This window comes from Anthonomus grandis, chromosome 2 (genome assembly GCF_022605725.1).
Source record: "Anthonomus grandis grandis chromosome 2, icAntGran1.3, whole genome shotgun sequence".
In the NCBI taxonomy this organism is placed as follows: Eukaryota; Metazoa; Arthropoda; class Insecta; order Coleoptera; family Curculionidae; genus Anthonomus; species Anthonomus grandis.
Genome location: NC_065547.1, coordinates 46,644,990 through 46,661,888, shown reverse-complemented (window position 1 = coordinate 46,661,888; position 16,899 = coordinate 46,644,990). Strand labels below are relative to the sequence as shown.

The 16,899-nt window shown below is 39.8% G+C and overlaps 1 protein-coding gene across 3 annotated transcripts in view; it reads right to left on the bottom strand.

Annotated features, from left to right (window-relative positions):
* The window catches only part of LOC126746632 (nascent polypeptide-associated complex subunit alpha, muscle-specific form-like), a 120,954-nt gene that overhangs the window by 26,988 nt on the left and 77,067 nt on the right, over positions 1-16,899 (bottom strand). For 2 of the 3 annotated variants that reach the window (XM_050454967.1, XM_050454973.1), the window contains exons 5-11: positions 14,333-14,476; positions 14,073-14,277; positions 11,927-14,017; positions 11,614-11,874; positions 7,391-7,688; positions 663-760; positions 326-600 (exon numbers count right to left, since the gene is read on the bottom strand). In XM_050454967.1, coding sequence (XP_050310924.1) covers positions 326-600; positions 663-760; positions 7,391-7,688; positions 11,614-11,874; positions 11,927-14,017; positions 14,073-14,277; positions 14,333-14,476 — 3,372 coding nt within the window. The remainder of the gene's footprint in view (positions 1-325; positions 601-662; positions 761-7,390; positions 7,689-11,613; positions 11,875-11,926; positions 14,018-14,072; positions 14,278-14,332; positions 14,477-16,899) is intronic. The other variant, XM_050454982.1, reaches the window with a different exon arrangement.

The window sequence follows — 16,899 nt, the reverse complement described above, 5'->3', positions numbered from 1 at the left end:
CCGGGTCTTATTACATTTGGCAACAGAGCGCAACAAAACGTGCTGTTGGTCAACCGGCTTGAAAAGTCGGGCGATATTTCGGGTGACGTTTCTGCCTATGCGAGTGTTTATCTGGAGCGTAGCTAGTTAAATCTGTGCTCCAGACTTAAGAACTCTAGAATCAGACCCAGTAACTCTCTGAGTACAGATTTGATAGAATTTCAGCCACTGCAATGCCACTACGCTCAAACCAGTACTTAGACAACACTTACAACAACTTGCATTCATACTCATCAAACCTGAATCGAATGGACAATTACTCTTAATAATAATTTCAAATTTTTACCGTAGTGGGAGCTCTCAACAGCTCCTGCTCCTTAGTCAACACCACCGGTACGGGACTGATAAATCCGTCAACGGTACAATAGATTTCCTGGACACATTTTAAAGCGGCAGCACACCCGACAGGAATCAAATCCTGGTCATGCTGGGTCTCACCGGTGGTATGGTTGGTTGGTGACCTCACGGGTAATGTTGGCCTCGGAGGACGTTCTGTAGATGGTCGGTTTGTGCTGGGCCTCAAATAACTTGGAACGTGACTGTCTGGTTCACCGGTCCTATCTGTTAATATTCACACAATATTCAATCAAAACATTGTCCAATAAAAATAATAAATTACCCACCTGGTTCGCTGACATCATAGATATCTTCTCCCTCAGTAAATTTCGGTGTGGGTGTGGGATAATGATATCCGGGCCTCGGCGAAGTCAGCGATGACGGTCTAAAAGTTGGTTTCGTGGGTGTTACATTCGGTTTAAATGTAGATGGTGGTGAGGATGGTTCGAATGTCGTTGTTGCTACGCATGCATTTTGTACAAGTGAGTAAAACTGTCCGGGCGGACAGCCTTGTGGTGGTGTCGGTGTACTTGGCCTCTCGCGGCGTCTTTGGCAGCCCCCTGAGGGTGTGGGAATGGTTCCGGGAGGACACGAGGACAAGGTAGGAGGTGGTGGTAGTGTACTAGAGGTGGACGGATAGTAGCATCCTCTAGGGCCAGACACTTGACCCGGAGCGCAGCTTAAAGTAGACTCGACCGGTTCGCAAATTTTCGATACGCGATTAAATTTAGTCCCCGGAGGGCATCTGCGTGGTTTCGGGGGTACCGTGGGAGTGTCAAAGGGGATTGACGGCTTGGGGTAAGTATATCCGGTCCTTGAACGTTGCGTAGTTGTTTCGATCGGTTCACATTCTCCTGTGACCGCATTTAGTTGAGTTCCAAAACTACATTTTCGTGGAGGTGTAACTGTTACAACCTTTTGGCAGATTCCAGATGGTAAGAGAGTTTCACCTGGAGCGCATCCTCTTGCTGATTTACGTTCACACTGATTTGTAGCTGGGTTCAAGACTTCTCCGAAGCCACATGCTGGTGCACTAGGAGTGCTTGGCGTTTTTGGTTCACATTCTTGAGTGTTGACATTGAATCTTAATCCATAGCCACAGGCCTTTGGGCGTCCTGGAGTGTATGTCACAGTAGGTATCGTTGGTCGGGGGTATGGTAACTCACACCTTCCAGTCAAAGGATTTCTACTGGTTCCTCTAGGACATGGAACTTTTGCGGTAGGAGTTACAGATGATACTGTCGTGCCAGTAACAATTTCCACACAAGTTCCTGTAACCGAATCTCGTCTTGTACCAGATTTGCAGGGAGCCACAGTTGTCGGAACGAACTCGCAATTACCTGTTTCTGGATTAAATGTGCTACCGGGACGACATTGTGCTTTTACTTGAGGCACACATTTATTACTAAATACGTCAAACCTCTCACCAGCGCGACAGCTAAGTGGTGAAGGTTTTGTAGATGTCTCTATTAATTCACATTCACCTGTTCCGATATTCAGTTTTTCACCAAAGCCGCAAGTTTTGGGTCTGGATGTTGCAACTCTTTCACATTGACCTGTAATTCTATCAAAAGTTTCACCAAACGCACAAGACTGTGGTGTGGGTATTGGTCTGGTAGGTGTCTGAATAGAGTCACATCGACCAGTAGACGGATTGAATCTTTGTCCGAAACTACAAACCTTTGGCCTTGCTGTTGTAACTGTTTCACATTGACCAGTAACTGCATTTAAAGTTTGACCAAATCCACATGATTTAGGTGTAGGAACTGGTCTGGTCTGCGTTGTAACAAGCTCACATTGGCCCGTGACTGAATTGAATACTTCGTTAAATTTGCAAATTGGTCTAGAGCTTTCTACTGTTTCACATTGGCCTTTAATAACATTATATCTTTGACCAAAACTACATCTTGGCACAGAAGGTGTTGTACTAGATTTTTCCTCAAATGATGTTGAAGGTTTTGGGTAAGTATAACCGGTACTTGGCCTGAAAGTTGTACCAGCTGCCTCACATTCTCCAGATTGCGGATTCAATATTAAACCAAAGGCGCAAGATTTTTTTGTTTGCGTAGTAGTTACTGACTCGCATTGACCAGTGATCCCGTTAAATCTTTGGCCAAAACCACAAGATCTTTGAGTGGTTACCACTGGTCTTGGAGTCGTAATTGATTCACATTGGCCAGTAAAAGAGTTGAATGATTGTCCTGATTTACAAGTTTTCTTAAAGGGTTTTGTTGTTGGTTCCTCAAAGGGAACTTTTGGGGTGGGGTAACTGTAGCCAGTGCTAGGTTTAGGAATTTCTTCGCATTGTCCAGTTTGATAATTTAGTCTTTGACCAAAGGCGCATGTTTTTTGTGTCGGTACAGATGGTCGAGGAGTTGTTATAGAGTCACATTGACCAGTAATGAGATTGAGACTTTGGCCAAAGCCACAAACTTTTTGAGTGGCTGGAGTGGGTCTTGGGGTGAGTTCTCTTTCACATTGGCCAGTAAAGCTATTCAATTTTTGCCCAAAGCCACAAGTCGTCTGAGTAGGAATACTTGGGCGTGGCGTAGCAACGAGTTCACATTGACCAGTAAATTGATTCAATTTTTGTCCAGTTCCACAAACTTTTTCAGTTGGAGTTGGTCGTGGTGTCGTTACAGATTCACATTCGCCAGTAAAAGAATTAAGTCTTTGACCAAATCCACAAGTTTTCTGAGTCGATACTGTAGGTCTTAGCGTGCTTTCTGTTTCACATTGGCCAGTAAACCTATTCAACTTTTGTCCAAAGCTACAAGTCTTGTGGGTGGGAATATTTGGGCGTGGTGTAGTAATGCGTTTACATTGACCAGTAAATTGATTCAATTTTTGTCCAGTTCCACATGTCTTTTGAGTTGGAGTTGGTCGTAGTGTCGTTACAGATTCACATTCGCCAGTAAAAGAATTAACTATTTGTCCAAATCCACAGGTTTTCTGCGTGGGCAGTGTGGGTCTTATGGTGCTTTCAGTCTCACATTGGCCAGTAAATTCATTCAGCTTTTGTCCAAGACCACAAGTCTTTCGAGTAGGAATACTTGGGCGTGGCGTAGCTATGAATTCACATTGACCGGTATATTGATTTAATCTCTGTCCAGCACCACAAGATTTTACTGTAGCTTTGGTGGTCGGTCTTTCTTCAAAAGGTATTGAAGGTGTTGGATAGGTATAACCGGTACTAGGTTTTGAGATTGGCTCACATTGCCCGGTTCGTATATTCAAATTGTACCCAAAAGCACAGGATTTTGGTCGGGGCGTTGTAGTAACTGATTCACATTGACCTGTTATCGAACTTAACTGTTGTCCGAAGCCACAAATTTTTTTGGTTGGAACTGTAGGCCGTGGCGTTTGGATTTGTTCACATTGACCGGTTAAACTATTCAGTCGTTGACCAAATCCACAGGATTTTTGAGTGACCACGGATTCACACCTGTTAGTTTGAGAATTAAATACTGTGTTTGCGGGGCATTTAATTTGCGATCCGGAAGTTGTAGGGCGTACAGTTGTAGTAACCTCACATTGACCGGTAAAAGTATTCAAAGTTTGTCCAAACCCGCAAGTCTTTTTAGTAACAAACGTTGGCTTTGTAGTTGGACGTTCTTCAAACGTTACTGATGGAGTTGGATAGGTATATCCTGTAGTCGGAGTTAGCGATTCGCACTGTCCAGTTCTAACATTTAATCGCTGTCCAAAACCACACGTTTTTTGAGTAACAGTAGGTTTGGGAGTTGTCAAACTTTCACATTGGCTAGTAATGGTGTTAAATCGTTGACCAAATCCACAAGTTTTTTGGGTAATAGCTGGCCTAGGTGTAGTTACTGCTTCACATTGACCTGTAATTGTATTTAATCGCTGACCAAATCCACAAGTTTTTTGCGTTTGAACCTGCTCACATTGACCAGATTGTGGGTTAAATTTTGAACCAAATTCGCACGATTTTTGAGTTGGGGTAGGTCTGGGAGTAGTAACTGATTCACATTGACCTGTAAAAGTGTTAAGTCTTTCTCTAAATCCACATGTTTTTTGAGTAATAGTTGGCCTGGGGGTAGTCACTGCTTCACATTGACCAGTATATCTATTTAATTTTTGTCCAAATCCGCAACTCTTTTGTGTTACAATGCTCGGTTTTGTAGTTGGGCGTTCCTCAAAGGTAACAGATGGAGTGGGATAAGAATATCCAGTGCTCTTAGATACTGATTCACATTGACCGGTTCTTGCATTCAATTGCTCTCCAAAACCACACGCTTTTTGTGTGGGTTTCGGAGTAGTTACGGCTTCACATTGACCTGTAAAAATATTCAATCGTTCTCCAAACCCACATGTTTTTTGAGTAACAGTTGGTTTTGGAGTAGTAACTGATTCACATTGACCCGTAATTGTATTTAATCGTTGACCAAATCCACAAGTTTTTTGCGTTTGGACCTGCTCACATTGACCAGATTGTGGGTTAAATTTTGAACCAAATTCGCACGATTTTTGAGTTGGGGTAGGTCTTGGAGTAGTAACTGGTTCACACTGACCAGTAAAAATATTTAATCTTTCTCCAAATCCACATGTCTTTTGAGTAACAGTTGGTTTTGGAGTAGTAACTGATTCACATTGACCTGTAATTGTATTTAATCGTTGACCAAATCCACATGTCTTTTGGGTAATTGTCGGTCTGGGAGTAGTTACTACTTCACATTGACCAGTATATCTATTTAATTTTTGTCCAAATCCACAAGTCTTTTCTGTTACAATCGTTGGCTTTGTAGTTGGGCGTTCCTCAAAGGTAACAGATGGAGTGGGATAGGAATATCCAGTGCTCTTAGATATTGATTCACATTGCCCAGTTCTGGCATTCAATCGCTCTCCAAATCCACAGCTTTTTTGAGTAATGGTTGGCCTGGGAGTGGTTACAGTTTCACATTGACCAGTAATTGTATTTAATCGCTGACCAAATCCACAAGTTTTTTGCGTTTGAACCTGCTCACATTGTCCAGTTTGTGAGTTAAATCTTGAACCAAATCCGCATGTTTTTTGGGTAATTGTCGTTCTGGGAGTAGTTACTGCTTCACATTGACCAGTGAGTGTATTTAATTGCTGACCAAATCCACATTTTTTTCCCGTAACTACGTATTCGCATTTATTAGTTTGAGAGTTAAAAACTGTGTTTGCAGAGCATTTAATTTGCGATCCGGAAGTTGTAGGGCGCACAGTTGTAGTAACCTCACATTGACCGGTAAAAGTATTCAAAGTTTGTCCAAAGCCGCAAGTCTTCTTAGTTACAATAGTTGGCTTGGTAGTTGGTCGTTCTTCAAATGTTACTGATGGAGTGGGATAGGTATAGCCTGTAGCCGGAGTTACCGATTCGCACTGTCCAGTTCTAACATTTAATCGCTGTCCAAAACCACAAGTCTTTTGTGTAATAGTTGGCCTAGGTGTAGTTACTGCTTCACATTGACCTGAAAATGTATTCAATCTTTCTCCAAACCCACACGTCTTTTGAGTAACAGTTGGCCTAGGCGAAGTTACTGCTTCACATTGACCTGAAAACGAGTTAAATCTTTCTCCAAACCCACATGTTTTTTGAGTAACAGTTGGTTTTGGAGTGGTAACTGATTCACATTGACCCGTAATTGTATTTAATCGTTGACCAAATCCACATGTCTTTTGGGTAATTGTCGGTCTGGGAGTAGTTACTACTTCACATTGACCAGTATATCTATTTAGTTTTTGTCCAAATCCACAAGTTTTTTCTGTTACAATCGTTGGCTTTGTAGTTGGACGTTCCTCAAAGGTAACAGATGGAGTGGGATAGGAATATCCAGTGCTCTTAGATACTGATTCACATTGCCCAGTTCTGGCATTCAATCGCTCTCCAAATCCACATGTTTTTTGAGTAACAAATGGTTTTGGAGTAGTAACTACTTCACACTGCCCAGTAAAAACATTTAATCTTTCTCCAAATCCACATGTTTTTTGAGTAATAGTTGGCCTGGGAGTAGTTACAGTTTCACATTGACCCGTAATTGTGTTCAATCGCTGACCAAATCCGCAAGTTTTTTGCGTTTGAACCTGCTCACATTGCCCAGTTTGTGAGTTAAATCTCGAACCAAAACCGCATGATTTTTGTGTAGGAGTTGGTTTTGTAGTAGTTACTACCTCACACTGTCCGGTTCTGATATTTAACCGCTGCCCAAAGCCGCACGATTTCTGAGTGGGTCTTGGACTGACCTGACATTGACCAGTAAAACCGTTAAATATTTCTCCCAATCCACAAGTTTCACGGGTAGGTATTGGCCTTGGTGTAGTCACTGCTTCACATTGACCGCTAAAGGAATTTAACCGTTGCCCTGACCCACAAGTTTTCGGTGTTGTTACAATGCTTGGTTTTGTCGTAGGACGTTCCTCAAACGGTACTGACGGAGTCGGATAAGAGTATCCTGTACTCGCAGATTCGCATAAGCCAGTCCTAACATTTAATCGTTGTCCAAAACCACACGTCTTCTGAGTCGACGCAGGCCTTGGAGTGGTCACCGTTTCGCATTGGCCAGTAAAACTATTAAGTCTCTCCCCGAAACCACAAACTTTTTCAGTTACAGTAGTTACGGCCTCACATTGACCGGTACGCGCGTTAAATGTTTGCCCGAACGAACACGATCTGGGTGTAAAGGGTGTAGTTGGTGTAGCAACAGGCTCGCACTGGTTAGTAAACTGATTCAACTTGAATCCGACTCTACAAGTTTTAGATGATGGCGTGGTGGTGCTAAATACCGGCTGACATTGGTTAGTAATACTATCGAACTTAGATCCGAAGGGACATGCTCGGGATGTTGGAAAGGTGGGTCTACTGGGAGTAACTGTCTTTTGACAAGTGACCCCATCGAAAGCTAAAAACGACCCTGGAGGACACTTAGTGGCACTAGGTGTGGTTAGTCTACCGGTGCTAGGTGTTGTGGTAGTGGTAAATGGTGCAGGTGATGGGCGAGTGATCGGTGTTTTGGTGGTGGGTACATACGTTTTAGGCGGAAGATAGGTTCCTGGGGTGGTTGAAGGTGGTGGGGGTCTTACGCATGTGCCGGAGGGTCCTAAATAACTTCCCGGTGGACAAGTGATCGGTCTTGGTGGGGGCGGGGGTGATTCGCAACGTCCCGAAGGAGATTTTACGGTGCCGGGAGGACAAGTTCTGGTGGGCGCTTGAGTTGGTGGTGGCGGTGGTGGTGGTGGGCGTTGGCAGCCACCAGAAGCTGTTGGAAACGAGCCGGGAGGGCAAGTTGGTCTTGGTGCTGGCGTTGGTCTTGTTATATCAATGCAACCTAGAAAACAATTCAAATTTTTTCAAATATTTGATAGTCGGGAACGTAGTCGGTATACAAGTGTTAAAGCCGCACATGTTTACAATTGACAATGGAATGGAGTAGTTGCGTTCTAATTTTATAACCAAAAATTTCGAAATGGAGTACGACATTTGTAAGCAAGCTGTGCGAACTGTTTAAGGAGCTTGTGCAAGGGTTGTGCGATACTTACGTCCTCTAAAGTGAAAGTAATAGAACTAAAGGATCGTATTATGAAGTTCTTTTGCAATGACTTTCATACACTTAAACTTTTGAATGATCTTATATAAAGCAAGCAATAAATAATATTAAGTAAGGATGAAATAATTCCATTCCTTAGGCAAGAAGTGAAAAGCTCGAAACCGTCCAAACTTGACTAGTACAATCATTTGAAGAGGTTGTTAACAGCAAATACAACAACTCAAACATACCAATAAAAACAAAAAATCGACACAAACCTAATTATAAAACCAAAGGGCACACAGGACTCTGAAGATAAAAAAAGCGATATAATAATAATAATAATAATAATAAATATTTTTTATTTGCATAGAAGAAACAAAAAAAATACAAGTTTACAAAATCTAGCAATAAATTTACGCAAATAAAAGGCCTACAAATTCAGAATTCTGCCATGACAGATTCTGGTTTTTAACATTGTGGCCCCACACTTCATTAAAAAAAAATGGTAATTTCAGTAACGCTCATTAACAGTAACGCTTAACTAATAACTGATTAAATACAGCTTTTCCTTTAATCATATACCTAATAAACCTACATATAGGAGTTCTAAATTCCAAATTTGACAGTTTAACATCAAGCAAAACAATACACACTGCAAATACCCAAAAAACAGATTAAATTTTTTGTTAAATAACAAAAAATAGAAAAATTATTGCAGACAATAAATAAATAAATAAATAAAATGATCCCAATACCAAAAATTGTAATAAATTACTCAAGAAAACAACCATTCAAAAAGTTAAAAAAAAAAAAAGAACTTAAATTATATACCCTGCTGATTCATTAGATTCACAATCATCCTCCTACGAAAAGTATTACAAGAAATTAATAATCGGTCCGGATCCAAATTTAAAGAATTTATTTGATAAGCAAAATTGTAAGAAAATGATCGTTTAAATAACTGTGTTTTATGTCTCGGAATGAGAATAGTATTTCTTCTTAAATTTAAATGGTGTACATCATTTCTAAAAGTTATTTTTTGATAGAGATAGGGCGGACTACGATATATTAAAATTTTATAAAAAAATGTTAAAGAATGAGCAATTCTTCGATTATGCATATTAAGCCAACCAAGTTCGTGAAATTTATGGGAAATGCGGTTTCTCCTACGAATGCCAAATATTAGTCGAATGCAAGAGTTTTGGAGCTTTTGCAGTCTACCCCTATCCTCATAATCAAGACACCAGCCATACACTGCATCACAGTAATTACATTGTGAAAGGACCAATGAATCACATAAAAGCTTCTTAATATCTTTACTTAAATAGTGTCTATGCAAATAAATTAATTTCAAAGCAAGATATGCCTTTTTAAGAATATTAGACACGTGATATTTAAAACGAATATTATTATCTACTATAAGGCCCAAACTCTTACATTTGTCAACAACTGGAATTCTTTCGTCCCCCAATTTAATGTTTATACCATTTAAAATATTATTTACATTAGTTCGATTACCTATGAACATTATAGATGACTTCGAAGGATTTAATTTTAATAAATGCTTTGAAGAAACATCACAAATAGCTTGTAAATCTTGATTAATTTTAAACTCAGCCATTTTAAAATCTCCTGGTAAAAATGAATAATATAACTGCGTGTCGTCTGCGTAAAAATGATGGGCACAATGCTTTAATTGAAGATAAAATCTAGACGTGTAAATGATGAAAAACAAGGGTCCTAAAATACTACCCTGAGGCACACCACTTTCAACTTCCAAAGGATCAGATATGTCGTTATCTATTTTAACACGTTGAATCCTATTATTTAAATAAGAGGCAATTAAATTAATAGCAGCATCAGAAAAGCCAATATAATGAAACAAAGACTTTAAAATTGAGTGGCTAACGAAATCAAAAGCTTTAGCATAATCCAACAACACCAGAGCAGATCTTACCCTCATCCCTAGCCCGAATTACGTCATCAATAACGTCCGCCATAGCCGAAGTACAACTATAATTTTTTCTAAATCCAGATTGCTTAGGTGGTAAAATATCATTATTATTAAGAAAGCTATGAATTTGAGAGTCTAGAATGCGTTCGAGAATTTTTGAAAACGTTGGTAAAATACTGATAGACCTAAATTGACTAAAATCTGTTGGATTATGCACTTTCGGCAATGGCAACACAAAGGCTTCTTTCCAGCATTTGGGAAAGTAGTTTTTATTAATACACTCGTTAACAATATGTAAAATAAATGGTATAATAAAAGGACAGCATAGTTGAATTAACGTAATATTAAGATTATCCACCCCGAATGCTTTAGACTTAATACGTAATATAATTGCAGAAATAGTATTATAATCAGTGGGATGAAAAGAAAACTTATTTAAGGTTGGTAATGCATTCTGATCATAAAAATTAATTAACTCATCACAATTATCAATATTTGTCACTCTTGTACTATCTATAAAATATGAATTAAAATTGTTGGTATTTACAAAAGATTTAGGAATTTGCTTCTGCTTTGATGGCAATATTTTTCTTAGTTCACGGAGAACATGGAGAACATCAAACCTTGCAGTTATTCATATAAGTATTGATAACACCTGAGCATCACACCATGGAAGTTTAATTATTAAATACAATGATACAGAAAGTATCACGAAAATTAAAAATGAAATACAACAAAAATTGAGCGATTAGTATGAGGTAGAGAAAACAAAATTACTGAATCTGCAAATCAAAATAGTTTGATATCCTGCCAAGAATAAACCAACAACCGAAGAAATTGAAAAATCTATAAGAATGCAAAAAACTTATTTTAATGATGAAGATTCATTTAAAATTAACTTTATAAGAAAAAACTAAATTAAATACCTTAACTATATTTGTCAACTGTTTCTAGAAACATGATGTGGAATAAAAAATATACATGAAATGATATTCTGCATATGAGAATCTAATAGTAAAAAAAAAATGGCTTGATGTACACAAATTAACTTTAAATGTCCAAAAAACTAACTACATTAACTATAATAAATCGACTATTATTTTCGTACTTAGGTATTCAAAATCTACTAGATAAAATTCAAGTATCAAATTTAAAGTATTTGGGAATCATCATCGACAGTAACTTAAAACGGGATTTACATACTGCACATTTAACAAAAAAAACTAAATTTTACAGGAGTATGCTTATACCCATATACCAAAGTCTAGTGGAATCAATACTCGGATATGGAATATTACTCTGGGGCAGTGTGTATCACAACTCTTTAAGTCCTCTTCAGATAATGCAGAATGAAATACTAAAAATAATTCTTAAAAACCATATTTATACCCTACTTAAAAAATTTATAATAAAACCTATATAAATATAAGAACTTTATTCTGGATAACTGTTACAAAAAATTAGATATCCAATAAATCATAGCCAAAGCACTAGATCTAACAAAGATAAACAACTGATTCTTCCCATATGTTATAGTGAGTTCGGAAAGAGAACTATTGAATTTTTAGGGCGAAAATTGTACAATTTATTACCTAGGCACATCAGAAACATCAAAAGTAAAAAAATTACTAGAATAGTAACCAAAAAAATGGAAATTGTACTTTTATGTATTTCTTCCCACACTAGTTCAGATCCTACTATTATAATAACTTATAACTATGATTTAATAAATTGAACTCAATTGAATTTACTTAATATTTTAATGCTTACCGCCATAAGGTCCAAGTTTTTGTCCAGGTCCACAACTAGGTGCGGGTGTTACATCGATGCACTCTCCATTAGGCCCCACTCTTTGACCACTAGCACAGTACTTTGTTGTTGGACGAGTTGGTGGTGGGGTGGGTGGTTGTACCGGAACACACCCTCCATAAGGCCCCGGTTTTTGACCCTGTGGACATTGCGGAGACGGTGGTCTAGTCGGTGGTTGCGTTGGAGGAGGAATACATTGGCCGAATGGTCCTTGAGTATAACCTAAAAACATGAAAATATATCGAATGAACTAACTTTTCTTTTAAATCTTTACCTGGGGGACAAGTCTCAATTTTAATACATTGACCGTTAGGACCTTCACGTTCACCAGCTCCACAATACGGTTTTTCCGGCTGTTCGGTAGTGATTGGAGTCCTCGGGATATCTTCACATCCTCCAGAAGCGCTGGGTCTTTGTCCGAATCCACAGCTAGGAGTAATTGGCTGACAGCTTCCATAAGGTCCCAGCTTTTGACCAGGAGGACATTGTGGAGGTCTAGTTGGAGGTGGTCTAGTGACAATATCTTCACACGTACCGAAGGGAGTTTCTCTTTGTCCGGGTTTACATCTCACTACTGGAATGCATTGTCCGTTTGGTCCCTCGCGTTCTCCTGCTCCACAATATGATTTTTCTGTTGTTGTCGTGGGTGGGGCTACTGGCACGCAACCTCCATATGGCCCTTGTTTTTGACCAGGGGGACACTGTGGTGGTGGTGGACGAGTTGGAGGCTGAGTTGACGGTGGAACACAAGTACCATAAGGTCCTAGTTTTTGACCAGGAGGGCATTGTGGCGGTGGTGGACGGGTTGGAGGTGGTCTAGTGGCAATATCTTCACACGTACCGAAAGGAGTTTCTCTTTGTCCCGGTTTACATCTTACTACTGGAATACATTGTCCGTTTGGTCCCTCACGTTCGCCTGCTCCACAATAGGGTTTTTCTGTAGTTGTCGGGGGTGCAATTGGGACGCAACCTCCATATGGCCCTTGTTTTTGACCAGGAGGACACTGTGGAGGTGGAGGACGAGTTGGAGGCTGGGTTGGTGGTGGTGGTGGTGGAATACAAGTTCCATAAGGTCCCAGTTTCTGACCAGGGGGACATTGTGGAGGTGGAGGTCTAGTTGGAGGTGGTCTAGTAGCGATATCTTCGCAAGTACCGAAAGGAGTTTCTCTTTGACCAGGTTTACATCTCGCTACTGGAATACATTGGCCATTTGGTCCTTCACGTTCGCCTGCTCCACAATATGGTTTTTCTGTAGTGGTCGGGGGTGCAATTGGGACGCACCCACCATATGGTCCCTGCTTCTGTCCAGGAGGACACTGTGGAGGTGGGGGACGGGTTGGAGGTGGGGGTGGTGGAATACAACTTCCGTAGGGTCCTGGTTTTTGTCCAGGAGGGCATTGTGGTGGCGGTGGACGGGTGGGAGGCTGAGTAGGCGGTGAAATACAAGTTCCATAAGGTCCCAGTTTCTGACCAGGAGGGCATTGTGGTGGTGGAGGTCTAGTAGCGATATCTTCGCAAGTACCGAAAGGAGTTTCTCTTTGACCAGGTTTACATCTCGCTACTGGAATACATTGGCCATTTGGTCCTTCACGTTCGCCTGCTCCACAATATGGTTTTTCTGTAGTGGTCGGGGGTGCAATTGGGACGCAACCTCCATATGGCCCCTGCTTCTGTCCGGGAGGACACTGTGGAGGTGGAGGACGAGTTGGAGGTGGTGGTGGTGGTGGAATACAACCCCCGTAAGGTCCTGGTTTTTGACCAGGTGGGCATTGTGGTGGCGGTGGTCTTGTTGCGATATCTTCACACGTTCCAAATGGAGTTTCTCTTTGTCCCGGTCTACATTTTTGAATCGGAATGCATTGGCCATTTGGTCCCTCGCGTTCGCCTGCTCCGCAATACGGTTTTTCGGTAGTAGTTGGTGGTGCTATTGGCACACAACCTCCATATGGCCCTTGTTTCTGACCTGGAGGACATTGAGGTGGTGGTGGACGAGTTGGCGGTGGGGGTAGAGGTACGCAGCCTCCATAGGGTCCCGGTTTTTGACCTGGAGGGCATTGTGGGGGTGGTGGACGAGTTGGTGGCTGGGTTGGCGGTGGCGGTAGAGGGACGCAGCTTCCATACGGGCCTAGTTTTTGACCTGGGGGACATTGTGGTGGAGGCGGTGGAATTGGCACACAACCGCCGAACGATCCGGGTTTTTGCCCTGGCGGGCATTCGACTTTAAGTTTTTCGCAACCGCCAGAGGGAGTTGCTCGCGTGCCAGGTGGACATTCGGTTCTAATGCTCTCGCATCTGCCATAGTTGTTAACGTATTGCCCTGGTGGGCATGTTGGCGCCGGGGGCTTAGGGGTGGGTAGGGTACCAGCTAATATTTATTTGTTTAAGACAAAATTGTTACAGAGAATAGATGTAATACTTACGAACTGGGGGCAAGTAGTCTAGACCGTCAAGGTTTGAAAACCGGGCTTCGCTACCGAAGTGAACATCCGAATAATCTGGCGTGCTTGAAAACACTGGACCACCTGCAGCTGTTACATCTCTAACTGGTTTAATGGTGGAAGAACCTTCGAATTCACCGATAGCGTTAGGTTGGATTCTGATGCCTTCTTGCCCAGAATGAATGATCTAGACGTGTTGACTCATTAATATATATCTTTTGTCATACAAGGAATGTACCTACTTGAACTTGCTCTGGAGTTAAACCATCTTTTCCAGCAATCTTTGATTTTCCAGGTGAAAATACCAGTTGGTTAATGTGATCTGCCAAGGTGCTCTTGCCACCAGATAGTTGACAACAAATTTCGTTTGCCGCGCATGATTTACCCTGAAAATTAAAATATGCGGTGATTTCTCTCGTCGAACCGAAATGCCAACAAGGTGTTAACTTCTTATTTGTCTCGTAATAACATGCGTAGGAGTAGCGAAAACATGTAAGACGTCCTATTTACCAAATAAATAAGAGATTTTTGGTTTTTTATGGGTTCGTTTTCGGGCCGACATAAAAGGCCTTATGACCTATGACCACTTTCCCATATCGCGCCTAATTATTCAAACTTTGTCATGCTCGAAGAAGACACGGATGTCGTAACAAAAGCCGAAGAAAGCGGTAGCGCAATATATTTCTTTTTCGCGGTGATATATTGGGAAAAGTAGCGATGTTTACCTAAAGGTTACCGAATATTTTATTATTTCGTGACATTCCGAAGGCATATGCGTTTTGTACCGTTTTCGTTGTAATCGCACGTTATCTTCTTTAATGTAAAAAAAAAGAACCGTGGATCGTTTTATTGTAAATATACTTCCTTCTTTTTTTTTCTCTTTAAATGAGAGGTAGAGTATAAAAAGATAAGTTGTAACAGCCGTCAAATATACAGGCTGTCACAAAATTCTGTCTAAATAATTTAAGAGCGTATTATTGGAGATAATATGCACATTTTTAAAAGATGTGACGCATAACTGTAGTTAGTGTTCAAATAATCGATTTTCTTCAAGCAATTTGTACGGGCTGTAGCTCTGAGGGGGTGCATTTTAGGATACATGTTTATAGGAAAAAAAACTCTTATTTTAACGCTTTTAAAATATTTTGCACGGAATTTTGTAACACCCTGTATGCTATACCGAATGATAAAAAAACCGCATCCATCACGAAATGAATATTCTGAAGATGAGCGTGTCAAGTGCAAAACATATATAATAAGCACCTTTCTCTTCAAACTAAATTATTAATATTGTTTTACGCGAGTCATTATGACCTACACACCTTAAAATGTGAGACCCTGTAGCCATATTTTTAGCAGGTTTTTTTTTTTTAAAGTTATAATGCGAGGATCTTGAAATTATATATACAATAAATAATTCCGGGTTGGGTGTTAATTCGCTGATCATCGAACGTAAGAAGCTGTTATTCGTTGTTAAGCAATCATATTTTATTTTTTATACCGGGTGAGCCTTTTATTAATATTTAGTATAGGAATGTTACACTTTAGAGCAGGTAATTGAAGTTTTATGAGTACTATTTTGCTTTCTTTTTAAGGTCACCAAAAATAATGCCAGTTTTTAGAACAAGTAGGGAGGTTTATTTAGAAATTTAGAAATGTTTTTTCTGGATTAGCTAAAGGCAGTTTAAAAAAAATTAGAAAATCAAAGGAAGTTTCTACTTAGCATGAAGGAAATGGAGATCATAAGTAGAAATAAGGTTGACGATCCTGACAACAAAAGAAAGAATCATTTCATAGAAATAGAAAGATTGTTGATTGTTCAAGAACTACAACATATACAATTTTTATTACCAAAGCCTGAAAGACATACCTATACAATATTAAGTTCTATAAGATATACCATAAAACAATAAAATTTTATAGGACTCACAAGAGAACACAGAAAAGGTTTTTGCAAACATTTTAAAATTCTCAATACAACAAACACTCAATGGCAAGTGGTTATATATTTTAATGCCTATATAAATAATGTAGTTCTTGATGTAACTAAAGTGAGAAATAGGCAAACATAAGCCATGTTCCTAGCGTGTTTGATAAGTTCGGGCATTTGAGAAATTAGAAAGATGTTTGTAAACAATACATAGTTTCCAAAACAAAAAGAGTTGCTCAGGTCCTTATTTTCAAATGTGTACATGGATGTACCAGAAACAATGACCGAACAGTTCTTTTTTGTAGAACGAAAGAGGAATGAAAAAGATATTGGGGACAGAAACCCCAGAATGGAATATAGTATCTTAAACGTGATTCCATCAAGGCAAATTAACTAATTCGTGCAATAACGAGACCAAGTTCAATTACCTTCACGCTATAGCAACCAGAAGCCAGCTTCCTATTTAGACAGCTCACATGACAGTCAAACTTCAACCTGTAATCTATGTTCAAACCCAGATATTTAGAGTTTTTAACAACCTTCAAAATTTCTCAATGACAATATTTTCCAAATTAATATTGTCTAAATTTAACAACATGGGTTTTTGATAGGTTAAGAGGTAGTTGATTAAGAGTAAGTTGTTATTAATGTATTGGGTTCACTACACTGCAGTTGGTGCCATCTTCAATTTTCGAGTTCACTACCTTTTGTACTTAATGCGATAAATTGTTTACTTGATGAATTCACGTTTTAATAGGTTTCTTAAAATCGTTTAGTTGACTTTCTAATAAAAGCTTATCATTATTGTAGTTGTATTATTCTGATGCAGTCAAATTTATACCATCTGCACAAGGTTTGCTTTCACAGCCATCGCATGGC